Consider the following 27,772-nt stretch of genomic DNA (forward strand, 5'->3'; position numbering starts at 1 on the left):
GAAAAAGAAGTGGAAGAAAAAAGTAATTATATCTTGAGGTCAAGTCTCACAACCAAAATCAAACAGAGATCAAACATCTCTGTGACTGTCGGCGGAGTTTGGTTTTGAAATTCGTGGCTGGGGCCCACCATTGATACAAACTTTCCATTGCTCTTCTTACAAAGTGGAACATTTCAACACGATTTTAGTTCAATGGCTTTCAAAGGGAACACTGCACTTTACACAAGAGGAAGCCTTACCCTTAGCCTTCTCTCAAACGTGGAGATATTGCCTTTGGTCTGCTCCCTCCTTTGCCGCCATTCAATGAGATTTGAGTTATGTTCTCCAGGAAGAGAGATATTGCACTTCCCCAAAGTGGGGCTGACAACCCCTGCTAGAATATGAGGCTCCGTGTTAAGCGTGATTTCCATTCCACTGGCAAAGGTGACTCTCAGAGACCCGTCGGGGCTGACCCGGTAGATATTCTGCGTGTTATCTGTCAAAAAACAACAACCAAAAACAGGAAACAGAGAAATGTTCAGATCTCCAGATTTATGAAGCAAATGTTAGGTGCAACGGGGCTTTGTCTGGCCCTAGGTTACAGACACCTGAACACACACGAACTGCAGTGTGATTTTTGTAACCTGGAACCTCCAGGCCCGCCCATGTCTAAAGCTTTTTATTACATTTGGCCTAATGATTTCCATTGTGAAGGCTTCCTGCAGCAGGAATAACAAGTTTTTGCTTTCAGCTTAAAAGTATGTAAACCCATAGGCTGGGTTTCGACCACTGATATTCTGATGATTTTAGCACGTTGGGATCTGTTAACAGGATAGCACGCTGCTTGAACCGCTGCATGAGTATCTGAGGTCAAGCATGAAAGCTGTTTTTAAAATGTCTAGGATGACGGCCAGTCTCCCATTCTGTCCCTTTTCTCTGTATACCCATACTAAAACCTCCTCCTCTCCCCCATTAGCAGCAGGAGCCTGGCATAGAGGCACAGCGACGGTCAGCCACGAGCCTGAAGCCCGGTGCAAGAGACCCACCGGGAGATGGTTGTTGGCAGAAAAATGAATGGGTCAGCAATGGTGGCACAGCGAGCTGCTCCAGAGGCTCAGGACTGTGCCGCAGAGGGCTCCTGAGAGCAGCTGGGGTGACCTAGCACAGCCTCCTCCCCTCCCCAAAACTGTCAGAAGCACATGGAGGGTCCAGAGCAGGTCTCCACTGAAAGGATGCAAAGGCGTACAGCCGCTGCCTTTCTCTTGCCTGGGCACTGCAATTCCTCCACTGCAGGAGAGCTGTGCCACGTCGCCTCGCATGTGGTCAGGCTAGGGATATGCGCACAGGAGGTTACTGTGGCTCAGCTGCCAGGGGACACCTCGATCATGAGCCTGAATGTTTAGTGCTAAGAGACAAAGTGGCAGTCTCACCCCTAAAAGGCAGCTGAATTCATACCAGCTAGGGACTATGAAAAGCATCCTTTTATTTTAAGGTGGTCCACATAGAAGTAACTGGTCCAGCTCTTGAGAAGTGAATACGTGGAAAATAGTTGGGTATGTCAGAAAGCGAAGCTAATAGGCATTACATTAAAAGAGGCTTTGTGTCTCAGATGTGAGGATACCACATCTGACTGACTGTTCACAGGGTGCTTCGTGATAGTTTCACAGAGATATGGAAATATGCAATTCATAAAAGAATTCCTAAATAGGATAGTTATAATAATAACTATAGCTGTTTGTTTCTGGCACTGCCAGAAACTGTGCTAGCACTTTCCTCAGACAGAATTTGGTAACATACCAACTTTGAGGAGTTTCAGACTTAAGGACAGACATACAATCAGGCAGTAGATGATGCACAGAGCCGATGGGGTCACTCGGACAAAGCCTGACACGTGATAAAACAATATAACATAATTATTTCCACTTATTCAGTGCTGTCTCTGGAATGCAACAGTGAAGAGGAATGAGCGAGTATCTTGTAAGGTGAAATCTTCCTATTTTTTTCTTATAGATCCAAAACTGAGAGGAAGAAAACTTCTGTGATTTGCTCAGAGTTACAAAGCTTTTCTGTAGCAGATCTGGAAGGAAATCAGAGAGCTATTTTCCAGCACCTGGTCTCTCAAAGCCTGAACAATCCACTGACAACAAAAAAATTGACAAGGAGAAAAAACACCAGGTCGATTAAACTATATAAAACCAGAACTTTGGTGATGAATCTGCAAAATCTGGAGGAGGACGCTGGGGCATTTCCATTAGGCAGAGAGTAAATTCTTCTTCAGAGATACGATATTTCCAGGGAAATACTGCGTTGTCCACAGGGGTTGAGTCAAAACCTCATCTCCAAGGCAGTCACCAGCAGAGGTGGGTCATGCTTTCCTCCTTCCTACAAGTGCTGTTGCCAGGACACAGCACCACCAGAAAGAATTCACAGCATTGGCCAAACAAGGCATTTCAGTGCTAAAAAGTCAGTGGAGCAAGTCATTCTTCTGGGCAGCGTTTCTCAGAATAAAAAAGCTCAGTGTGTTATAGGTTGGTCTGAATCCTCCAGATGCTAGAGTAGAAAGTAGCACGTATAGCCTGGAGATGTCAGAGATTTCGATAACTACAATCTATCCATGGGACTCTTCTAGGAGGAAAAGAATTCACTTGTGGTTTGTTTCTAACTGGTACCCCAGGAGAATTTTAAGTAGTATCTAGCTATTTGTATCGAAGCAAGGAAGAAACAAAGGAACTAATTCTAGTGTCTTTTTCTGGCAAACAGTGAAGAATGCAACAACATCTAGGGTCTGAAATGTAATGATTCAAAGGAGGAAACAACAGAAATGCTTTAATTACCTTGTTTTAGAGTATATATTGTAGAGGTAGCTGAGAAGTTTGTGGCTGTGATCACATTCTCTCTATTTGAAGTATCAAGTTCCACTCGCGTCAGTTTTTCGACATCACTGTGGAAACTGCTGACTTCCCCGGTCGGGAAGGTTGTGTTGGTCAGATGCCCATCGGAGTCATACCTGCAAGACACGACGTTAAAGAGCCATGAAAATACATCACTATTGTCTTGCAGATGCTCCTAAAAGAAAAAAAAAGGGGAGAAATTAAGAAGCATTGTCAACACTGTGCAATAAGTAAAAAGGTAAGAACCGGTCCATTTATTCACTCCAAAGGCATTAATTCCCTAATCTGAATTCCTGCTTAGGCTCTTTTTCAGTGGTGCTGGATAAAATACAACTGGAAGCAGTATGAGATGCTACCTACATCAGTCAGCTTCTGCCAGGGGTTTCAGCGCTGCGCACAGGCGGTCGGGGTTTAACCCGCCGGGATGTGATACAGGAGGGCGGCCACTGGAGGTCACTCGGCGTTCAGGCAACCAACTCACCCCCAAAAAGGCGTTTTCTTACTCGTAACTTTAAATAAAACCAATTCTTAGATTCTGCAACACTCAAAAACTGCCTTTTGTTGCTGATGTGTGAAGTACATAATATGAATGTTGAATTTAAAAAAGGGACCTAAAGCGTAACAATAGCGATAAAATTAGATTGAAATCTGCAGCGATTAAGTTGCCTACATGGTTTTTACTCTTGTGTTACGTTTCCCGTGGGCCTACTCAAATCAGCAGGAACTTCTCATCACGAGCAACAGCACCAGAATCTAGAGCACCACATTTCAGTTCACCTAAATTTCATCAGTGCTAAAGAAACTCTTTTCGTTTAAGGCACCTTATGTGATTCAGGCCACATGATGAAAAAGTCAATAATTAATTCAAAAGCTCTGGAGCAGTGTTTCTAACGGGTCTTTTCAGTTCTACAGATGTATTTATTCTTTCTAATGGTTCACATGCAGAACAATGCACAACATTGCTTGGTGCTTGATATTGTTTCATATTAATGCCTTCCATTTTAAAAACCTTACTGACGCTAAGACATTTTTATTCACCCAAGACACCTCACTGATACTGCAGGCATATTTGCATGAGTAAAACCAACTCAAGTTCATAAAATAGAAGCCTATTTGTGCAGGTAGGAATGCATAATTAAGTTTTCATGTTTTATTAACTGTCTCCCCTCATTCACAAAACAGATTCTCACTTGGTGTATCAACCGGCAAAGCTCTGCTGCCTCCAACAGAGCTCTTCCAAATCACATCAACAGACGATCTGGCTGTGTCCTTCACTTTAATGTGTTGGCATGATTTCCTTAGGATCTCTATTTCCCACTAATTAGTCAGATAAAATCTATATGTCACAAGAAGTGTTGGTGAAAAAATCAGGATTTTTTTCTCTTCCCACCCATATGAAAAAGAAAAATAGAGCAGCTGTTCTTTTCAAATGAAGCACTGGAGAATGAACTGGTGGCCATCTCGTGTTTTTTGACAAATAAATTAATCGCATGTTAAACACAAGATAATCCCTCTCTCTTTCACCTCCTACTGCCCTCACATACATCACACGACTTATTTACATTCCACCCTCATGCCGGCTCTGTGCAAATTGACTGGGTGCCACACCCAGCGATTAAAATTGACTCAGACCACTACTTTCCATCATCAGAAGACTCCATGAACATTGGGCAGTTATATTGCATTTACTGCTTGATCAAACAGATATGACAGCTTGCTAGGTTATCTGGATTTTCTACCATACCATAGAAAAATCCCCAAATCATGCATTTTTACAGCGTAAATACAGCCAGTTTATTGGAATGTACTTGTGTGCAATACTTGGGATCCATCTTTGCTAAGGATCCAGTTTTGCTGCTGACAGGGCTGATGATGAGATACAAAACTCCCTGTGTAGCTGAAAATGGGATAAACTATTACTGGATGGCTGGCCAGATATGGTACTGAATTATAATGAGACTAGAGCACATGCCAGTGGACTCTTTCTCATGTAGATGGTCCCACTAACTTCAAGGAGAACATGCAGATTAGTGTCCCAGTAACGATCCCACAGCATGACCATCTAAAGGGTTTTTTTATTCCAGACTGTTCCAAAAATCCCAACCCTCTGAGGGCAGGTTCTGCCACCTTTCATATGATGAATAGTAGCACCCTGGGACTCAATTCCTGTAGAGCAATGTCCTACCCATATTAATAGGGGCAGAATCATGACATATTTCTTAATGTTAATTTGGGGCCCAGTTATGCCCCTGTTAATCATGTCAGTGACCATTTAATCATGCAAATAATTGCACTGATTTCAGTACCCACATGAGGAAGTGCTCACCAATATCTGAAATGCACACTTGGGGATACAGCTTCACAATCCATTTGCATTTCTATGTGTAGCAGAGTTAAGAGTTATATCATTTCAAAGGGAAAGCGGTCTAATTAATTTTTTCAGAGCGAGTTGTTTCTTGCAGGTGTTTTCTTGCCCTTGATTTAATAGAGGCCCAGTGCTCCCCCTCCCCTTTTACAGCTTTAATGATACAATATTAAAAAAAATCTAGATGACTGAAAATTGTACATTAGCTATAATTTTATGCAAGAGCTCTTTCAGTACTTTCATTCCATCAGATTAGAGTAGATGGATGACAAGTACTTTTGTAGGTGGTTTTCTACCTCTTAATAATTTCCCTCTGTGAGTGAATCTGACATACAGGTAGATGTTCTGAACAGTTCATGCTCTTTGCTCATATTCCCAAGTACTTGTGATATGTGTTGTTAAACAAACTCATCCCTGTTTCAGCTTGACAGTGCCATGGGTTGAACTTTTGGATGTCACTGCAAATCTACCTTAAACGGAGAAGATGATTCCAAGCAATTTGAAAGTTGCTCATATGATAATCCTCTTAGTTCCAATACTATGCTCATATATGACTCAGAAGCAATTCACATATAAGTAACCCCTTCAAAAAAAAAAAACACCTAATTTTCAAACTGAAATCAGGTGTCGGTTCAGAATGTGACCTGTCTGGAAAATAATGTCTGGTTGAAGGGTAACTAAGGACCATCGCACCCCATGACCTATTTACGGCACAAGATGAGCAGCATCTCCTGAAAGCACATCTGTTGAAAGTGATAGGACGAGAAGAAATGGCCTCAAGTTGTATCAGGGGAGGTTTAGATTGGATATTAGGAAAAATGTCTTTACTGACAGAGCGGTCAGGTGTTGGCACAGGCTGCCCAGGGAGGTGGGGGTGTTCAAAAAACATGTAGACGTGGCACTTCTGGACGTAGTTTAGGAGGCCTGGGGGTGTTGGGTTGATGTTTGGCCTTGGTGATCTTAGAGGTCTTTTCTAACCTTAATGGTTCTATGATACTCAGCACAGCACTGCCCCTCTGACTGCAGCAAATTGGGTGACATCCAGTGTGCCAGCCATTCAGGAATTTGTAATATATTGTGAATATGACTTCAATTATTGGACTGAACGTTAAGTACTAATGACATGACTTCACCATTTAATTCTGCTGCTGTTTTTGTGATGCTAACAACTGTAATTCTGTTAACTTCTACTGACTGATCTAGGCTGGCAGAAGTGCGTGGTCATGCAAAGCTGGGACAACTCAAAGCATCAGTGAGGACAGTATTACCTAGACCGCAGTTAAAGCTGTGAAAGTATGAAAAATTGTTTAATTTAGCAAAATTTCTTTGGGTTAATCATATACATCATATGAATCCTTTCAAAGCCCAGGTATCTCGTCGTGAAGAAATCTGTATTACACACAATGGGAGGCACTTGCAATCAGGTGAAGTCCTTTAAAAGATCTTACTGCGCTTGAGTCATATTTTGACAAGCAACTTGCCAGAAGACAACAGGATCAAGCAATAATTGTGTGAAATGGTTTACACTTGATATCGATGGGAGAGAGGAAGAATACTGAAACTGAGAAGCACATTACTAAAAATAATCTGCTCTAACATGCTCTAACAATCAAGGCCCTGCAACAAGGCATGGCGTTCAGCATTTTAAGAAGTAGCAGGCATGACTTTGAGCTACTGTAAAAGTTTTTTGAAAGTGTCATTTGCCCGTGGTATGGACTGATGCCACCCTCAAGTAGGGATTTAAATAGACTCCCTGTCACTGTCAAAATTATTACAAAGAAGCATATATTTTAAGTCAGTTCTGCTTATAGAAGGTAACACTCAGATCAGTGTTTAAACAGCACCAAGACAACAGTGCCATTTGTCTTGTTGTAAGATAATTTAAATTTGTATCAATAGACGCCTGAGAACTAAACCAGGAAGGCCCTGTATGGCTTTGTTTTCCCACCTAGTGTCAAAAACAGCCTTCTCTAATGGTTTATACTTAATTCCACCCTACCAGTTTAGTCTGTGGCAGAATAATAAAGGTCAGGATGGAAAAACACCCCCTTGAATAAAAAAATCCCACTCACTAGGCAGTACCTCTGCTTTTATCCTACTTCCATTTTACGAAAATATAATTCCAAAACCCTGTAATGATGGTGACTCAACCAGCTCTTCAGGTGACTTATGCAGTAACTGAATTCTCCTCAATGTGTTTTCTGTTTGTACCTCATCTGGATGGCTTTTCATTTTAATTTTTGACCATGAACTCCTATGCTCCACAGAAAGCATGCATTATCCTCCTTGAAGACTCTGAACTAATACTGCAATGTTAACATAGGATTTCCATCCATCACTTGTCACATCCTCAAGCAGGGATTATGACAATTAATTATAAATAATGAGAAATCCTGATATATCACACCTCTTTATGAATCAAAAATGAACTTTCTCTCGGGTTGTTCTCTCTCTGGGACCAGACTGGGATGTTGTGACTGCATCTTTAACTGTCTGGTCTTGCTCTTTAGAAGCCCCATCAAAGGTCTCCGGAATGTCTTGCTTACAAGGCCATTCCTACTCCCCTAATATTTAGCCTTTTGCTGTTACATATCCTTTTGTTATCATATACCCTCTTCCCCTGCTGACAGAGACAAGACCACTCTTGTCTTTGAATCCTCCTTCCACTGAGATTCTCAATTTCCTTTGCAACACTCCCTTCTCTGAGGAGTACGCTAATTTTTCCCTTTTTGCCTTCGTCAGGAGTTTTGCAAATTCCTGATTCATACCACAACTTGCCTCTGCTTCTTTAGGTAACAAAACTTCCACAATCATATTTTCATTTAGAGAAACAGATTCACAATAGTAAAGTTCAAATTAAGCATAATTTCAGGCAGTTTCTGCTACACTTATTGGGCATAACGTACAAAGCTTTTACATATGACAGGCTTTGGCACTTAAGAAATGGTAGTGTTTCATTGTAAAAGCTTGTGCACCAGCACTACTTGTCCTTTCTCATGCAGTGTTAGTAGCAGAGTGTCTTTAAATTACTAGAACTGACTAAAAAATTTTAAATATTCATTTAAAATAGACTTCCTTACATCAGGCATTTAATGTCATGGACTTACTCATACACAGTTGTCCATCCATTTTCATCGCTTTTGGTCGCTAAAAGCCCTGTGTTTCCGGGATATGTCATCAGAGCCAGGTTGTAGCCTTGGGCATAAACTCTTTTCAGAACTCCATTGCTGCTTATTGTCAGCCAGTACACCTGGCCCCCCGGCACCACGACCCACAGGGGCAGCCCGCTCGTGTCTCTGCGGATGTGAACCGAATTCCCGTTGCTGCTGGTGATGGTGCCAATATCCCCTTCCCCGCTGTAGGTGAAATTGTAAATGTAGTCCCTCGTTATGAGGTTCAGCGTGTGCAGGTGGGTGCCGTTGATGGTGAACTGATACAGTTCTTGGTCCGCTGGCGATGCAATCTCATACATATTCGTGTCACTGAGGTGAGCCTTGTTTCGGCTGACTGCACGGATGCGCACATTGCCAAGGTCTGCTACGTACAGCGTGTCATCAGGAGAGACGGCTAGAGAAGAAGGCGCTTTCAGCTTTGCATCTTTGGCATATCCACCATCACCTGGAGGAGAAATGGTAATTTTAGTAACCTGATCCCCGTAGCCTGACACACTGCTTCTCCTCAGTATCATTTACAGGTCAATAAAACAGTATCTTCTTTGGACTAATTAAATCCGTATTATCTAAGGTTGGTGCACTTCTAAATCAGTCTCACGGAAGACAAACAAGAATATAAATTATCTAATTTACACCATTTTTGCTAAGTCCAAAACTCTGCTGCTCAGGAAAACATTAATGGCAAAATTGTGAAAGAAGAAAACCATGACATCTGAAGTTCCACTCCCTACTATTTGTCTGTTGACATGTAGTTAAAATAAAATCATGTTATAAATAAAACAAAGAGAACGTAAACGCCAGTAATTCAGCTAAAATGACACTGAAGCAAAGATTAGTTTATGCTTATTAAAAACTCAACACTACAGGAAACCAAAAGTCCAAAAGGGCCTTGAGAAACCACCCCTTCCAGTATCACTTGATAAATGTACTCGGTTTGTGTAGTTTAAGCTTTGAGAAGGATATTTGCATTATCATGGGCTGTGTATGCATATCAAAATGACTTTACATGAGCAGGATTTTCTTTAACTAGCAAGAAAGCATATTAAACCTCACTCTTAGAGAAAAACACATTACTGTTTGTATTGCTCCCCTTCTTCTGACTGAGAAATGGAATTTGGTGGAGATTTTGAGCATACCCTGTGCGTCCTTGGCGATGGACAAATTAGCTGGTCTTCTGACCGTGCCTTTCACCAACCCAGCACCGGTACAATCATTAGATTTGCTACAGTTTTTAATTTTTCAGCACTGGGGGCAGTTTCCCTCAGTAAGAACCCTGAACAGGATCCTTTTCAGCACTGGTCTACCATTGCTGTAACTGAGGCTCGCAGAGCTTGACAGCGCATGTGAAGCTTTGATTATCTTTACAACGCTGGGTCAGCGACCCAACTTCTCTGGAAGACCATTCACATTTTTTTCCTCTCCATTCTTGACATACTTAATGTTTTCTTGTCAGTAATTAACCTTTTAGTTGAAATGGGAGGCTTAAGAATTATGATGACATTATGGAGCTGAACACAGCGGTTCTTAGAGATGACAAGATGACAACATACTGCACACCTCTGTATATGGGACTGCTGTCCTTTGTCCCATTATGAAATATGGTTTTATGGAAAAAAAAAACAAACCACAAATTGTTTTGGCGCGTGCAGGGGAGAGGAGCTGTGTTGCTGAGAATGTCCACTGGTGCAGTGCGTGCCTGGCACCGGCTGTTCAGTTTAAAACACACGAAGAAGAAGAAATTCTGAACATTATGTGTTTGCGTCATTTTGCTGGCTGTGCAGCATGAGGCAATCGATGAGAAGGCATAAGCTAGTGTTTTCTGCTGTGAAACGCCTTGGTACTCTCCTTGGTGAGAAGGGCTGCCTGATCCAGTAGCATTCAGTTGCAATCTGCACTGGGGCTGGTACCATCTTCAACATGGGCAAACAGAGCTGAGACAGAAAGACAGACTTGGAGCAAATTTTGAATGGTGTGTAATCTCTGTATCAAAAGAGGAAAAGCTAAGATCACCCTGAGGTTCCTCCAGTGCCATCCGGAAGACTCACGCCTCTACGTCCAATGGATTAAAACCACAAAGAGCTGCTGATAAGGTTTTCGGCTTTCCAAGAAAATGGAAACATTGCTCGGCTCTCCTTCCCCCTGTTACTTTGTTAATCTGCAGCTGTGCCAGGGGATCTCAACAGATAAGAGACAGGAAGTAACTAGCAGCACCTTACCTGAAAAACAGTCACAATTAGGATCGATCTTGCAGTCACAATCTGATGGGGCTCCAGCAATTATAGAGATCTCACCGTTGGTTGTGACCTGTTGTATACGGTTGATCTTTCTTTCATCTGTCTCTGCAATGTAGAGTATCCCGCTGTGAGATACAGCGATCGCCCTGGCTGACTCCAGGGTTGAATGGATGGCCACCTTGCTGACGAGGAAGTGGTCGATGCCTGGCACCTGGCAGTGAATGGGGCGTCCTGCAATAATTCGCACACGCCTGTTCTCAGAGATCTGCAGGACAATGTTGTTGTCCAGGACATACAGCGAATTGTCTAGAGGGTTCACTGTGAGGTCTGTTGGCCACTCTAACCGCACCTGGAAAAAAAAATTAAGGGGATGGCAGGGGAAAAAAAAGAAAAAAGTCTGATTAAGACAGTAGGGCAGTTTGATTCAACCATCTCTGATCACCATGTCACCAAGGCACTCAGTGGATTCACTCTGCACTGCTTCTCTAGTATGGACTTTTAATCGAGTTTGGCAGAAGTTTCAACATGCACACACTTTTCCGATGTCCAGGTCCAGTGTGGAACAAAACTTGATTTGAAAAGTAATTTAGCACCCTCTGAGAGGTATTTGCACAAGTCCGTTAAGGTGGGAATTTTATTACACCTATGCAGTCATCCAAACAAAAAGGCACACTTCATGTCATGCAGCATCAGCCAGAAAATTTTCCAGGTCTGAATGTTATTGTTACAGGGTTGCAGTCAACACTGGCAGAGTGGAAAGCAGTTAGAGGTTGTCACTGTCCTAACACTTTAATTGACTGTTAGCACAAAAGGAAAATGACATACTAGAAGAGTAGGACACATTTCCACAACTTATTTACTAAACAAGAAACGTTAATAAGACTTATATGCCGTAAGAAATATAAGCTCATTAATTCTTTGTAACAGAATAATACACCAATATATCACGCTTCACATGATCCAATAGCCCAACCGTAATTATTTATAATGATTTTCCTTTGTGAGTTCAGTATTTCAGTCCCAGATTAAGTAAATTCTTCGTATTTAAAGTTAGCTTTTTGCCTTTTTCCATGCAGGTGAGAGTGCCAACCGAGCAAAATTTTCAAACTATGCTGGAGGAAATGCTAGAAGAATGACCTCACTCATCTGATACCTGGCGCATCAGGATCTGGAGGAATTAGACATGCTCCAATTAAAGGTGGGGCAGCCTGTCAACTGAAAGACAACCAGTGTGTAGGCTGCTGATTGTAGCACGTACTGGCCGGAGCTCCAAATTCCTCCTGTTGGGAAAGCACAATAGGCAGTGCAGGATCGCTGAATTGGGAAACAACAATGGAGCAGACTGGTCCCTCTTGCCAGCTAATGGCCAGTGGAGGATTTGGACTGCAGCTTGTCTACGGAAAGGTCAGAGAACAGCTGAGACACTGAGATTGCAAGACAGCCTATTTTTGCCTGTCTCAGGATGCTTTGCCTGTGATCCGTCATGAAGAGATGGCTGCTTTTTTCTGAGTGGAATTTTTATGGACTAAATATTTCAATCATTAGAAGAGGATTAACACTAGGCTAAGATATAATGGTTTTATATGCTTTATATGTCACAGAAGCTTCTATTACTTCATTTACTGATTTTGTTGCTGGTTTTGCTCATTTTTCCACTGTGCTAATTAAAAGATCTATGAATTTAGAGACTGCAGATGCTAATACAATGCTCAGCACTGAGGAATAACATATGGTGGAGTGTGTGGCCATCGCAAGCCACCTGCTCGCCTGGGGTCAGCTCAGGAACCAGGCTGGAGGCCAAGTCTCTCCCTTTCTCCAGCATCAGTATTTCCTGAATAATCTCATTTCCGGGAGTACATTGCTGGTTTGATAATGGATGTTTTAATAAAGTGAGGGCATTGTGGCTACTGTGTCTCACCCTGTGTGGTTACGTGGTGCACCGCACAATCATGAAGGCTCACAGAGTAATCGAATTCCTCCTTGTGCCCAGTCCATTTTACTAGACAGCATAATAACTGGCATTAAGACTAATGCTGCTGGGTTCAAGATCTCTTCTGAACCAGGTGGTAGAGTCCTTCCAAATGATGATAAATGTGGTGAAACAGTTGGAAACAGATTCCTCCCTAAAGATGCCGATTTCTGTGCGTGTGTGAGACTGCCCAGATTCCACCTGCTGTGCTAGGGCTGGTTTACACGCTGGCGTCAGCGCACGCTTCAACTGAGAGTTCACTGGGACACCAAATAAAACCCTTTAGTTAGCACAAAAATCTCTACAAGGCCAGCTTCAGGAAACTTGGAAAAAAATATCTGCAGTGTACCTTTAACGCAGAACATTTGATTGCTCTATCAAAGTAAATGGATTATTTTTAATGGGAAACAGGCACCTTCAACTTTAATGGCCTCCTTCGCAGATCACTCTGCTGTAAAAACAATCATTGATTAACTGTAACTAGATTATTAGTGATAAAAAATTTTGGCTGAAATTATTTACTTTTGCCATAATGACTCTGGATAGCACCTGCCGTGTCTTAATAGCCTTCGTGGACCAGCCACGCTGCCTTTGCCCACTGAATAATTTGAATTCCTCCCACTGGGCGGTTATGCCTGGTCTCTTGCAGATAAACAGGGACTGGTTTGGGCCAAAACAACTTTTCCTCTGTTTGATTTGAGGCTGATTTAGTTTATTCAGATAGAATAAACTTTTATGCAGCTGTTCATTTCCCTTGCAGCAATGTGCTTAAAGCTGAGTTGTAACACCTGTTAACTGCAAGCACATTTGCTTTCATACTGATCGCATCTGTAAATCTAGCTGCATTATGGTAAAAATAAATAAGTTCTTTGTTGGGAACATCTAAACAATTTTGGTTACTACAAGAGAACCATTGCCTAGCTCTCTGCTCTGCAAAGCTCACAGAAGGTATGCCTACAGCTTCTCCCTCCTGGGTTTAAAGTGGTCATGGATTTATTGATGGTTTAATTCCAGGTGAAATATTAAAGCTAGCATGTACCTGTCTGGAGGTTGCAGCACAAAAACCAACTGCTGCTCACTGCAAGCTTATATTAGTGCAACTGGAGGGGAATAAAAGGTGAAACAGGCCAGTTCAAATTAAACATACACAAAACCACAAATCCCTGAGCATTCTTAATATGAAGAATTTAATAGATTTAGAAAAAATCTGCACCATTCTTGTCAGGGTGAAACTTCAAGGCATCTTAAACTGGTGTAAGGTGGGGCCGCTGCGGTCCCACCCGGCCCCTTCCAGTGCAGCCCCCAGCAGCAAGGCCAGCGTTTATGTGCTCCTAGAGACAGCAGGGTCAGGACCTGCTCGGTTTGCTGGCTAGAAACTAATCACCTAAATGAGCTTAAGCTGAAATGTAACTGCACCCTCCGGTTCACTGTTACCTTGAAAAGTCACCGATTGTTTCTTTTCTTTTAAAGCAAGCTCCCCTCTGGCAGGTTTCTGTGACCAAACCATCAGCTGTGCTTCATTCAGAGCCAATAAACATATTACAGAGAAACACTTCAATTCTCATCAGATATGACCGTGCCTATTAAAAAGTTTTCCCAGACAAAATCTCAGTTAGGATTAGAATATTAAATCAGTTAATATTTTTAATTTGAAGCAGTACTTCATAAGCCCCTGTAAAAAGTCCTCTCCCATTTATGTATATTTTTCTCGTAACTCAAAATCGGGCCAATTCCAAGTGTTTTGTTCTTGTATTTGATGAGTTCTTTTTTTGAGCAGTGTCCATAAATGGCATTGCCGATTACCCCATTATAAACAAACAGACAAGGTTTGTTCACTAGCAGTCAATACCTCACATTCTTCACAGACTGACATTTTCGGGTGCCAGTTCTGGTTTGGTTCACTGGAGACTAGGTATACGCAGTGAAAATCACTGCTGAATCAAACGAACCCTTGAGCAATGAGACCTCTTGCATATAAGTATTAACATGTCAACTTTTCTGGGAATTCAGCATTTAACTGTCAAGATAAAGGCTCCAGCTATATCTAATAATCAGTCTCTGGATCGAGAAGTGCAACATTAACGCCTACTGGTCTGACTTTCTAATACATTTTTTCATGTCAACTGTTCTGGAAAACACAAAGCGCACTAAGGCGGCTTCGGTTTAAATGAATTTTCACTGCGAGATCTATATTTGGTTAAAAATACCCAAATGGTATTTTTTGTTTCTTTCTTGCAAAATTTGCATGTGCTTGTATAACTATCTATCTACCTACCTATCTGGTTTTGAAATATTTAAATATTTTTCCCAAAGCAAAGCTTTACAACTAAATAAATAATGTGAGTTTTTTTGCAAAGTAGCACCGATAGGAGAGCCTGTACTCATACTTAAACATACACGCCCGCACACGTACACACATTTAAGCGTTAGTTTGTGAAGAATACTGTCTCACTTTTGGTTTGGACCATATGGCTAAAACTTTCTGCACATTTTGCATGACATTTTATGGCTGTGGCATTTTTGGTACTATTTTAAGCAAATCAGATCAAACAAATTCTAGCGTTCATATCAAAGTAAGAAAAGTAAAGAAGGAAAAATTTATCCTTGTCTGCAGATGCAGGTTTCAAGAGCTTAACTGTTTGGTTGTGGGGGTAAATTTCACTGGGATGAGTTTCATTTATCATGGATTAAAAGAAGCTGCATAAATCCCTAAAAAGGCTTCACCATTGCTTTGATTTCTTGCCATGCATTGCTTGTATATTTTGACTCAATTTCATGTAGTAGCATGAAATTCATGCCAAAATTTTTCTGATAGTCCTGACTGATGGATTATTTCCTATCTGTACTGCTCAGCTTCAAGTACTTCTGTTTATGCTACCTTCGCCTTTAGTCATCTCGATGGTACGCGTTTGCAGACCTGATCATAATATCCTCCATAGTTCTCTTTTGCCGCTGACTTCCATTTTTCATCTCTTCTTATTAATACTCACTTCAGCTGTTGTTTCCAGGCCGAACCCTTTTACTCACCACAGTGTCCTTCTAAACAGCATTTCCTTCTCTTTCCACCTTTCTTTCTCCTTTCTGCTGTGAGAGAAACGGTGCCGAGGCAGGACTGGCACAGGTGGTCCATGAGGATGAGCCTGTATCTTACAAGGCTGAAGGAGACCCGTTCTGCTTCCCTGAACTTTTTACAGGATGTCTCACTACATGTATTTCTCTCTATTTTCTCACAGTTGACAAGAACGGATATTTTTTCATCATTTTCTGTCAGTTTGCTCTCACTTCTGGGCTCTTTCTTTTGTTGACACTGACACTGTCAGCTCCTCTCAGCAGCTTAGCTTCTTTCTTAATGGCACACAGAGACACAATTCAGCTCCTGCGGTCTGACACTGGGGAATCCTTCCCCGCGGTGGGATTACAGCCTCCTCCCATGCTGAAGGAGCCTTTGTTTCTCATGCTCCTGATACTGCATATTATAAAATTCAGAATTATACAGTTCAGCTGTCGCAGTCCCTGCTCTAAACGTCACAAACGTTGCTCTCTCTGCATTCATCGTTCCCCAGTGGAAAACCCAAATAAATGAGTTTTGCAGCCTAACGACCATTGTTTTCTACCCTGGGCTGGGAAAGCAGCTGTGGCGTATTTACAGATGCAGCTCAGAGGTCTGAGGCCACCAGGACTCTGGCATCACTGCTCGGGTAGTCTGAGCCAACCTGCGTTTGCCGTCAGTTATTTGCAGCGGATGAGGGACCCAGCGCAGGAACGCAAGGCACCACTCCAATGGTTTTCAGTGCTTGTCTTCGCTTCACTTGCCACAAGATTCGCCGTCCTCTTGCTTTCCAGCTCTCTTCTTGTTTCCTTAATTTCTTTTTTATGATTTTTTTCTGCTTCACGACTTCCAAGACCATATGAGGAATCTTAGGTCTACTAAATTGACAGGAGAAGTTCATTTCTATGGGGACAGGTTTCACACCATCTTTATTTAACGACAGCGGGAATATTATCCAGAATCACATAAGCCCATTGACTATGAAAATAAATGGGACTTAGATTCCTAAGCCATTTAAGTCTGTTTAAACATGGTACTCATGGTTTATACGGGCTATGAAAGAAATACTTTGTTAAATGCTCAGAAGGAATTAACAAAGTATTTTGAGCAGGCTGGTACCTCTGAGAGGAGGAATCTTCGACTCCTCAATTAAAATATCTCAAAATAGACCATGAATTTGAATCTAACAAACACGTCTCCAGTGCTGGAGTGGGAATAGATGTCGTCCAAACATACCGTTGCAGTTAATTTGCACGGCCAAAAGGAGGGAGCGGGACCAGGTAGAAATCCAGCTAACAGCAGGACTGTTTTCATTTTGCCTCACTTTCTAGCTTGCACTTCCAGGTCCCGCGCTTGTCAGACGAGGTGGCACAAAAGTAAGGTTGCATAAATCTTAATAAATCTCTCACTAATTTTGGCTTCATCTTTCCATTTTGGGCTCAGAAGTTCTGGATACAGAAAGCCCGTGTGCTGCCAATGTAGAAAAGGTGGGAGGGTCTTGAAAAGCTTTAATTGAGACAGTAATTAAAAACTGTTTGAGAACAGTGGAGGCTGGAGCTAGTACGTTATGGTGTCTTTTGCCTCCAATAACTGCTGAGGTTCATAACTGCATCTGGTCTGAAAACTGAGAGGAAGAGACGATACATAGAAATGAAATTTCCAAAAACGAAAAAAGCAAAGAAAGCGAAAGCCCTGCCTTTGAACAACACCAGCCGCTAGGAACATATCACCCAAATACTCTGACTCTGCCCTGAATCCTGAGTCAAACTCAAACTTTAAATTTAAATTAAAATCTTGAAATTAAGACTTCCTACAGATTTGTGCCCAGGAAACTGTCTCCGACAACAGCTCTGCTCCTCAGGGCAGTGCTCCCCTGACCCCAGGGCTGGGCAGAAGGTGACACTGGGGGAAGTGAGGGATGAGGAGCTGCTGCCAGGACGTTGCCAGCCGGGCGTGCGGGAGCCACGACTGCCTCCTCAGCTGGGTCAGGGCTGCAAAACACATTCCCGCAAGGGTCAGAACAAACACTAAGTCCACAGCTTTCACAAGAAAATGCAAATTCACTTCTGTGATTTAAGCTTTCTCTTGAGCGTTACACAATTACACTCACAAACACAACTTCTGCAAGTGAAAGAAAGAAGGATGGGTAAAATAGACATTCTGCAATCCATAGTTATGGCAGGGCATCTTCTATGGCAAATTCCTACAACGATACATAATTCAATAGTAATAGCTTTTTAAAATCTATTTTAAGAGTGAACTAATTCTTTACTAAACTGTAGCTGAGTTAAAGCAAAACAACTATAGACAATTTTGATTTTTATCTTTAAATTATACTTATTTTTTTCACATGGATATAAAAAAGTCTAGGCAAAAAAAGCAACTAAAGTAATTTGAATCCTTATTTTTACAGAAATTAGCACCAAGATTGTTATCATGACACAATTTTCTGCAACAAATTTTTCACAGCTGAGCAAAATGAAAGTAATCTAACTTGCTGTCATGCTGCATTGAAAGCAAACGCGTACTGCTGTTAGACTTCAAGGAGCTAATAAAAAAATTAGGCATCTTGCATTTTGCAGAACAAACACGACAGCTGCATTCCATGCAGCAATCCTTCTATGTGAGTATTCACATTGATTAGATACTTGCAAGAAAACGCACTGGAGAGTGTTTGATTCTAGTCTGAGACTGCAAGCAGGCACTCTGCTTTAAATTTATGTCAGCTAAGGGCACTGGTTACTGCTGTGATGCGTATTTGGATATGCATTATCAGACTGTGCCAGAAAAGCTTACAAGGATAAAATGTAGGCCTAATGTTTTTTTCAAGCACAATTCAAGAAATACCGCTCAACTAAAGGTATCTCAAGCCTGGGATGGGAACAACCTGGATATAAAAGGAGAGGCACTTGATTTTCTTGCCTTCCAAAAAGGCTCTATACAAAGGCTCTAAAAGTGCAACTGAAAGTAGGTTTCCAACAGGTTCCTAAACAGATAGCTAAATAAATGTTTTCATTTTCAGTAGCTGAGCTCTGGATCTAGAAAGGCATACAAAGGCTCCAGTCCTAGAAGGGCTCAGGAAAGCTCTACAAAGCCTCTTGCAAAACAACAACAACCACCACCAGGTGGGGGACAGGGAAGGGCAGGAGGCCCTAGAAGGGGTCCCTGGAAAGTTCTGTATTCAGAAAGGGCCCAGAAGGGCACTGGATCTAGAAAAGACTGCTGAGCTAGAAAGGGCTGCAGAAGGGCTCCGGAGAAGTGCTAGATAGGCTCTAATAAAAAGCTCTAAAAGGCTTCAAAATCACCCCAGGAAAAAATTCTAGTGAGTGTCTAGACATGATCCAGAAGCTATGGATGCCCCCCGCCATGCTCCAGATCTAGAAAGGCCCCAGATCTACAAAGGTGCTAGATGTCTTCAGAAAAGCTCTCAACATCTCTAGCAAAGGTCTAAATCTCTGGATCTCAGGCTCTCAGCAATTTCTAGATCTAGAAAGTAGCAGGAATCTCTAGACAGTGCTAGATCTAGAAACATCCTTTAAAAATGTCTTCTTTTCTTTATTCCTTCAAACCAAATCCATAAAGACTAAAGCAAATAGCATAAGTTACAAATCCTTTTGGATGGGAGCATACAAAAATCATTTCACAATGAAATTAGTTCCTTATGACTAGGCTAATTACACCAAGTTTCAACCACTTGACCTCTCCTGATTCCCCAACTTTTTGGCATACCTTTCATGAGCCACCCAACACACTTATTATTATTGTTCATGGTAGTAGTAGCAAAAACCACGCTGGTTTTGTTGTCACTATTGATATGGACACAGAAATATAACTCTGAACTGGCAGGAAAAATAGAAGAAAAAAGAAATACATATGGATGGAGGACCTAAAGGGTTTTACATCATATCATGACTTTCCCCAGCTCTCACCAGAGACAGCTACACGCTGTTCAGTTTCCCATTTTGCTTTCAGCAGTTGATTGAACGGCTATTGAGTGATGTTCAGACATTTATGATTTTCCTGCAATGTGACCTACATTGCTAAACCTCATAAATTTATTCTCCAAGGCAGTGTATCATTTTGCATGCCATACCCATCCCAAAGGAATCTGTCAGCAGGAGATGAGGCCCAGTTTGTAAAATCTGAATGTCCTTCAGACATTTTCGGCTAATTTGTTTGTAAATGTGAGTGTTATTGTCAGGGTAACATATTGCATAAAATGGCGCTCTCTATCATTCTGTTTGCATCTCTCTCTGTGGCCTAAACTTCATAAAGCACAGCTACAAATGTAAGCTCTGTATGGCATGCTACAAATGGATACAACCAATTTATGTCTTGACATTTGCATTTTTTTTCCTTCACTGACACAGTGTCTTTTCATTTTCTTTTTTCCTTGGCAGAAACAAGGGTAAAAAAGCTGCTGAAGCAAACACAGGATCACAAAGAGGGGGAATCAGACATTCTTAGCTGTCATTGCCCAGGCTGCAGCTCCTGCCACACTCCTTTCTGTGGTTGTCACAGCTTACTTTCATTTGACTTCAGTAGCTTGTAAGCATAACTCAGGGCAAACTTAGTCCTATTAATAATACTGGAGATACCACTAAAACCTCCAAAGCAACAACTCCCTGTACTAAAACCTTTTCAGTCTTTGTTTATAACCAGGTTTGAGACCTGAGAAGTACCCAGGCAGCAAGGAACAACACCCTCTAGAGTTCCCTCGTGCTGACATGCTTCAAAGTCCTGCCCTTTGTAAGCTGTTATTATTACAGCGTTGTTTTGACAGGATCTGCAGACTTTCAGGTTCCCCTTAGCACCTGGAGCAATTTGTGGGCCAGAGGTATCACTGCACTGGCTTTTCTGACCCCCCTCCTGCTGGTTATTGCTGTGCAGTAATTTCAGTCATACAACCCCATACCCACACTTTCTTTTACAGCTTTCAAATGCAGCATTTCACAGCTATGTAAAATCTCAATGACCTGACAATAGAATTAAATGCCTATACTGCTTTTTCCACTTACACTGGTTTTATGCCTTCATTTCTGTAAGCTTTCTCCTGATGTGTGCTGTCGTGAAGACAGACCAGGAGTCCAAAGACCAGTCCTCACTCCTCTAAGATGTAGGACAATCTTCCTCTGACCTAGTCAGCGCAACGATTTCTATCCCAGCAGCGTGCGACATCTCTGCAGGAAGGACGCCACCACCTCTGGTGACTGCTGGCCTCAAACCTGCCCTGTACTCAAACTCTGGACTTGTGCCAGCCCATTGGCCTCCCTCCCCTTAATGCTCTGCAACACTTCCAAATGCCCAAATCAGAATACACTGGGCAACATGAAAGCCTTGGAACAGAGGCAGTGAAGACAGCTCCATGAAAGCCCGATTATTACTGTTTTTTTCCTTTATAACACACAAAATCTGTTGCATCTGTGGGAGGTCCTTTAGCCCACACACATGGGAAGGGTGGGTTGGTGAGAGGAGGAGAGAAACATACACACAGCACCAGCCAGAAACATACACACAGTACCAGCCCTGACAATCTAAAAAAAATGGCTAATGTAGGAGTTGCCTCCGTCAAAGCAGATATTTCTTAAATCACAGGCTGGCCTTGTTATTAGCTGATGTGGATGAAGAACTGGATTAAAAGAAAAGGAGGGGCATTGTCTCCTCGGCCTGCCTCTGCATGCTCCCATCAACATCTACATTCCCTTCTCAGTAGACTTTCTTGGGGCTTGGACTCCAAGATGTCAGGGACCAGCTACTTATGGTAGCTCTGCAGTATATGTAGAAAGCACATATACATGCAGATATATAGACATAGTTATACATGCAGGTATAGGTATATAATATGTGTATATACATTATTCTTGCATGCATTTTGTCTTCTATGCCTCCTCAACAGATGAAAAAAGCCAGATGTAGTCACTGATATATCTCAGCCCATTGCAGACTCCCACCACTCTGGCAAAGCTGCACTAAACACTTTCAGCAGTGTAATTTCAGCACAGCAGATACAAGGCCTCCGCCACAAATATCTCATCAGCTAGGCTCCATCGTACTGAAACCATATTTAAATGAGATAATCAAAGAGTACTTATGCATAAAGAATAACAAGTGAAGCAACCAGGTGAGCTGGTTGCTTGGGAAAGACTGGCAGGAGACCCTCAAAATGAGCTGGGCTGCTCAGCTGGGAACCCCTTCCCCAGGGAGCCGAAAGCAGATCAGGTGTTTGGGGAGCTGTGCAGCGCACCAGGACCTTGGCCGGGCGAGGGCGGAGGGCGGGCTGGAGGAAGCCCGGGGGTGGCAGGGCAGCTTGGACGTGTTGCTCTTGCTGAGTGGATGTCTGGGGGCTTTGCGCACGTGCAGGCAGCATTTGGTGAGCGTGGAGGTTTCTGTTAGTCACGAAGGTGCACCTGAGAGCACCTAGACTCAGGACTGAGCTGCTACCTTCTTGCCAGCCACCCAATGTTTACAGAAGTTTCCTCCTCCTTGCAAATTCTCATTAGAAACAAATGATTAAAAAACCAATTTAAGCCTGGCTCTGTATAGCAAAAAGAGAAAAGTCATGGGCAGAGGTCCATCAGGTCTCCTTCACTCCACCATCAAGTGTCTAACACTCCCTGCTGCAACAATCAAAGAAAAGGATGCAATCGCTGGAGGAGTTGATTAAAATGAACATAGCCTTTTACGCAGTAGTAATGCATTATTTATGGCAGATAATTGAAATAAATTGCTGTTTTGCAGGTGACCAATATAAAAAGAGCACTTGGGCTTTAAGGAAGAAACTGCAGTGTGACTTCATCGCACGCTATCTCGCTTCTATGACTAATATTTCAAGTTCAGTGATAGAATAATTTGATTAGAATATAAATTAGCTGTGATGAAACCATCTTGCTTTCTGTTTGATATTCTAAAAATCACATTATACACCTACAAGTTTGATTCATGAGCTCTCACAGACTTTTTTTCCACCTGAGGTCCTAATCCTATGAGCCTCTTTTCTCTCAATTCCTGTAAAAGAGAGGCTACTTAACCTCTCCTCTACCCCTGGGAAAAGATTATTTTATATTCTACCTGAAGATCCTTTTTTAAAAAGCCTTTCAGCTTGGTTTTGCTTCAAAGTACAGATACTAGTGACTGCTTCTTCTTGCATATGCTGTTATGGCTGGAATGATTTTGTATAGGCTTATGGTTTCCAAAGACTAACAATTAATTGAGGGGAGGCCTCATTTTTGAAAAGGTTTGAAAACGTCTCAGTAAAGGCCTTGTCCATTACCTGTTCTGGTCTATTTTTTTAAAAACAAATCTATTCTCTTAGGATACAGTTGCTCTTTGCTACACAATCACCACTCGCCACCCTTTCAGTTAAGCTTGGAAAAGCACCCAGTGAGAACCCCGGTTCCACCGAAGTTAGTGGCAAACCAGTTTCTGATTTTGCTGGGGCCACAACTCCCACTCTGGTTAGCTTCTCTGGTACTCCAGCAAAGCCAGAGAAGAACAAACATGAAATTAAGCCACAGAGTAAAAAGAACCAGAGAATAAGACAACTTTGTACTGGAAAAAACCATCAGCTTTTCTGGGCTCCTTCATACAGCAAAAATTAGAAAAAAATAATAAATATATTTTCTAAAAAGAAAAAAAGCTCTGAAAGTCTTCTGTAAGGGAAGACCACAAATAAATATTAAAGGGCCTATAAATTGTCATTTCTGCTTTGTGTGCTTCTTGTTCAGCAATTTCATGAATACACATAAAACATGTTTCTGCAAAGCACTGAAAAACACAGTTCAGAGGTTTGGAATATTTATGAAACATTAATTACACACAACTAGAACAGTGTGTCAAAAGTCTCACACAGGCAGAGGCCTAAAAGTAAATGAAGAGCAGGGGTAGTTTTGCAATACTTTGCTACAGTGAAAACAAAGTTGTTTTTTGATGGCATGCAGCTCTCTAACAAAATTAGAATATTATGCATCTAGTGTTAAAAAAGCCAATGAGAAAGCGTTTGGTGCTTTCTGCTTTTACAAGCACGCAGTACATACTGTTGGGTAGGTAGAGAAACTCCTAAAGGGATAGTGTGTCTTCCTTCCTGCAATACTAATTAATTAATTGGCTCCACGTAATCCTGCAGTTGCTTTGTGATATCTGCTCTCAACCTGGCTTAAAAGGACTTCAGCCTAGAACCAATTTGGGTTTTATGCTGGCAGCTCACTCCCCCTGTTTCTCACCCATTCATCGGATCATATTTTTGTCTTTCACATTTTCCTTTCCTGCCTCCAAATGTACCCAGTGAAAGTTCTGTTCAGGCTGTGCTTGCTCTGATGAGCAGACCCTCATCGCTGTCTTCAAGTGAGGTCACTATGTCCTGGGAGCTTTTTGTTCTGCTCCAAAGGCTTCCACAATGCCACTGAAGCATATTGTGCCTGTGTGGATGCTGGTGGGGAGCGCCTGCAGCACTTGTGACTGCGGGAGCAATGTCAGCGTTTGCATTTTTGAGATGTATACTACATTTTCAAGCAATTCTGCTCATCTTTACTTCTGCTTTCCACCATTCTGTCTCTCACTTCACTATTTCAAGTAGGTCATCAACAGCATTACTTATAGCTCTCTCCCCTCTCCTCCACCATTCAAAGTAGGCTGCCCAGGACACGGCATTCTTGCCACGTGTGGGTCATCTTTAAACCCCGCTCTAGAAATCTGCCTTTTAATTTGACCTATGCAAGCAAATTGCCTACGTAAGTAACACTGTCACATTTTTATAAGGGAGCAAAACATTTTGTGGTGTCACTGAAGTTTATGTGAAGCAACACAATATAGATGGTTCCCTCATGTGGAGAGCTGCTGAACAAAGGCTGATGAAGTGCAAATGTCAAGAAAAAGTCTTCAAACCAGACCTTTCATTTTGGAACACAGCAGTGACAGTTATTAACACCATCAATCAGGCTGGCGCTATTGCTTTGGCACAGACTCGTGCCTAGTGGGACTGACATCAGCACGAGAACAAGGCCGTGGTTACAGGCTAAGAGAAAGCTCTTGGGATTCATTTTCTCTTGCCTTGCAAATGTTTGGGCTCTGTATTTGCAGGGTCTGTGCCTGAGATTGGTTTAAACAATTCCCAAACACTAACTGCTACCACTCGCACAGATATAAATGACTTGAGGTTCAGAGTGGTGGAAATTCAGCCCACATATTTCTCACGGGAGGAAGGATACAGGACGAAATTGCAAGATGGTAGAAATATCTGCTAATTCTCTCCTCAGCTTTCACCACAGCAATGGAGGCAGAAAGGAAGTGAAGCTTATTGCTCAAGCTGAGCTGAAGTGTTTTTACTTTCACACAAAACCTCCCACAACGTCAATATAACTTCTATGAACACTGGATCTAATGAAGTCTGGTTTCCTAAGGACTTCCGCCTCATGGCTTGGGAGTTTAATAAGATTCAGGCACCAAATGAAGCTTTTCCTGTGAATGGAGCATTTATTAGATCCTGCGTGGAATCTCTGGAGTTTAATAAAAGAAAGCTCATGGTGTAATATTTCCTTTTGAAAGGGCACTTTAGGTTTCTCTCCTCCAACTGGATTAATAATTTTTATGGAACGTGTAGGAATTTAATTGTCATGAAGGCTGGTGTTCCTCTACTAACTCGTTTGAAATTGGCCCAAGGTTTTGATTTACTGCGAGTAAAAGAATACTGACACAGCCATACAGTGTGCTCTCATTTGCTACCAATAACCAGGCTAACAAGTTTCTGTATTCCCTAGGGATGCAGCAAACACTATGAGAGCGTGCACGTTTGAGATGAGCAACCTAGAGATGCCTCTGATCTAGACCAGGTTCAAGCCCAAATTCAGCAGGCAGTGAAACAGAATGATGATGCCCTGCCTTTTCCTTCTTTCTCTCTCCATCCCAGTCTCCTCCCTTCGCACTCCTGTTGCGGCTTGTGGCCAGGAGGCCCCGCCATAGCTCCTGCTCCAGGGTGCTCCCTCCAGCCAGCCCATGGCTGGTGCAAGTTTGGATTGCAGTCACCAGTGCAGCAATTCCAGAAGTCACTAGGAGTATTTTAGACCAAGGCTTATGTCCCTGGTTTGGAATAGCTACAATAGTCTTCCCATCCAAAGGGTATGGGGAAGGTAGGAGGTGTAGCAGGCAATTCTGTTCTCTTCAGCTGAGCTTCAGTTTGACAGAAGGAGAGAGTCAGTAGACCATACAGCTGGGAGATCAGTTAGCTCAATCCATGGGGCCTCCAGCTCAGATGCCAAAGTATAGGGTTCAACATGGGTTTATTATTCATTTAATTAACCTACAACAAAACAGGTTCCAAAGAAGAAATGAAGAATGGGAGCCAGACCTAGAAGGACTGAGCAGCAGGGCTATTCATCTGAAAAGTCTGGCATTCAGATTCTGGGTACTGTAGATTAGTGAGGTGAATATTAAAAAAAAATCACAGAACAAATGAAGACCAACACCACCTTTTGATATTCTTGAAAAATGTTTTGCCTTTCAAATTGAGCTCTTGTTCATGTTCTAGTATTCAGGGTTTCAGACGCAGCGTTTTAAAAAAATATGACCAGCTCTACCAGAACGAAAGATACTGGAATAACTGATTTTAATGTAGGTGTCTGCAAAAATTCCTGGCACCAATGGTGAATGTTGAGTATATACACATATATATTAATAAACCTAGCTCTGAAGAGCCATTTTCTTTAGATTTGCTCCTTATTAACTAATTGAAGAACACTAAAATCATCTGTGCTGAGAAGAAAAGTCATCCAAGTTTTATACATGCTGAAATAGTACTGAGAATGCTGGCATACCATATAAACACCTCAGCCGAATGTCCTTTTCCTTCTAAATTCAGATTACTGTCCGCACAGTGAAGTATGAGAACCAAGCAATTAGTCAGAGCTCGGTGGTTTATTTGCCACAATGTAAAATCTTTTCAACCCCAGCTGTCCTGCCCTCCCCGTTATGAATGCAGAATACTATGCTTAAGAATGAGAAGGTGGTGAATATCAAACACAGAATGATTAATAAGAAGTGTTTCCATCAAAACTGATATTGGAATAAATGATTAAACCCTTTCATAATCAACTCATTTATTAAAGTGAATGCCTTAAAGTGAAAGCTTGTCATTCATGGTAGTTTTCGCAATGGGCAGTTATTCCACGTGTTTACTTCAAGAGTACATTTTTGTACTTCAGTAAATCGAGAAATATTGATTTTGAGCAAGTCGTTGATTTTATTGTCAGGACAAATTTAGCTTTGAGAATTGATTTTATTAACCTATTTCATAAGTCCCTCTAAACACCCAATTTGTGAGCAACGCACATTCTCTTGATGTAAATGCCATTTGTAATTTAGCCAAAAACCAATTTAAGTGGAGATGGGCCAAATTCATTTTTCATTTATGTTTACGCCATTCTGGAATAAAGTCAGCAGTCTTGCAAGGATTTACAATTGTTTCTGACTAAGTGAAAATATCATTCCCTTATTTTCATTGATAGAATTTCAGATTAACATGCTTGACTTCAGGGGGATGTGATTATTTCACAGAGTTTTCTGGTTATCAGCAACAATTCTGAAAGAAGACTATCGAGCAGATTTGATACAGTTACTTTTCAGAACATGCATCCTTGGCATTTATTTCACATCTGTGTTTTACTGCGTATGTGAAAAGTGAAAAACCTCAGAAATATGGATTTTGTGAAAAATTTCAATAAGTAGATTCACTTAACAAATCCTCCAAACACAAAATGCTTCCAAAAGCTATATGTACATCTGTACCACTGATTGTCAACAACGTGACTTCACCTACCAGTGACAGAGAGTTATGAAGTATTACTATCCTTGGAAAATGAGACTGGCCACTTTTTATGGACATTTCAATATGCCATCATTTACTATGTTGTTTAGAATATTTGCTGGCATACATTCATAATCGATCTGAAGATTATCTCAATCTATGTGAGAAGAACATATCTTGATTTCCCAGAACGCTGAAACATTCGCAAAATTTTGAGAAATGTGCAGCAATAGTTTCCTGTAGGTGCTGAGGCGTGGAAGCACCTGGATCATTCATGAAAAAAAAAAAAAAGATTATTTCTGCTTCTATGAAAAGCAG

General features: G+C 41.7%; 1 protein-coding gene across 1 annotated transcript in view; it reads right to left on the reverse strand.

The window, feature by feature from the left end:
* Nucleotides 1-27,772, reverse strand: part of TENM1 (teneurin transmembrane protein 1) — a 256,403-nt gene that overhangs the window by 19,491 nt on the left and 209,140 nt on the right. Inside the window, exons 22-25 of the mRNA XM_075107184.1 lie at nt 10,625-10,991; nt 8,343-8,853; nt 2,814-2,986; nt 240-475 (exon numbers count right to left, since the gene is read on the reverse strand). Of these exons, the coding sequence (XP_074963285.1) occupies nt 240-475; nt 2,814-2,986; nt 8,343-8,853; nt 10,625-10,991 (1,287 nt within the window). The remainder of the gene's footprint in view (nt 1-239; nt 476-2,813; nt 2,987-8,342; nt 8,854-10,624; nt 10,992-27,772) is intronic.

This window comes from Phalacrocorax aristotelis, chromosome 11, assembly GCF_949628215.1.
Source record: "Phalacrocorax aristotelis chromosome 11, bGulAri2.1, whole genome shotgun sequence".
In the NCBI taxonomy this organism is placed as follows: Eukaryota; Metazoa; Chordata; class Aves; order Suliformes; family Phalacrocoracidae; genus Phalacrocorax; species Phalacrocorax aristotelis.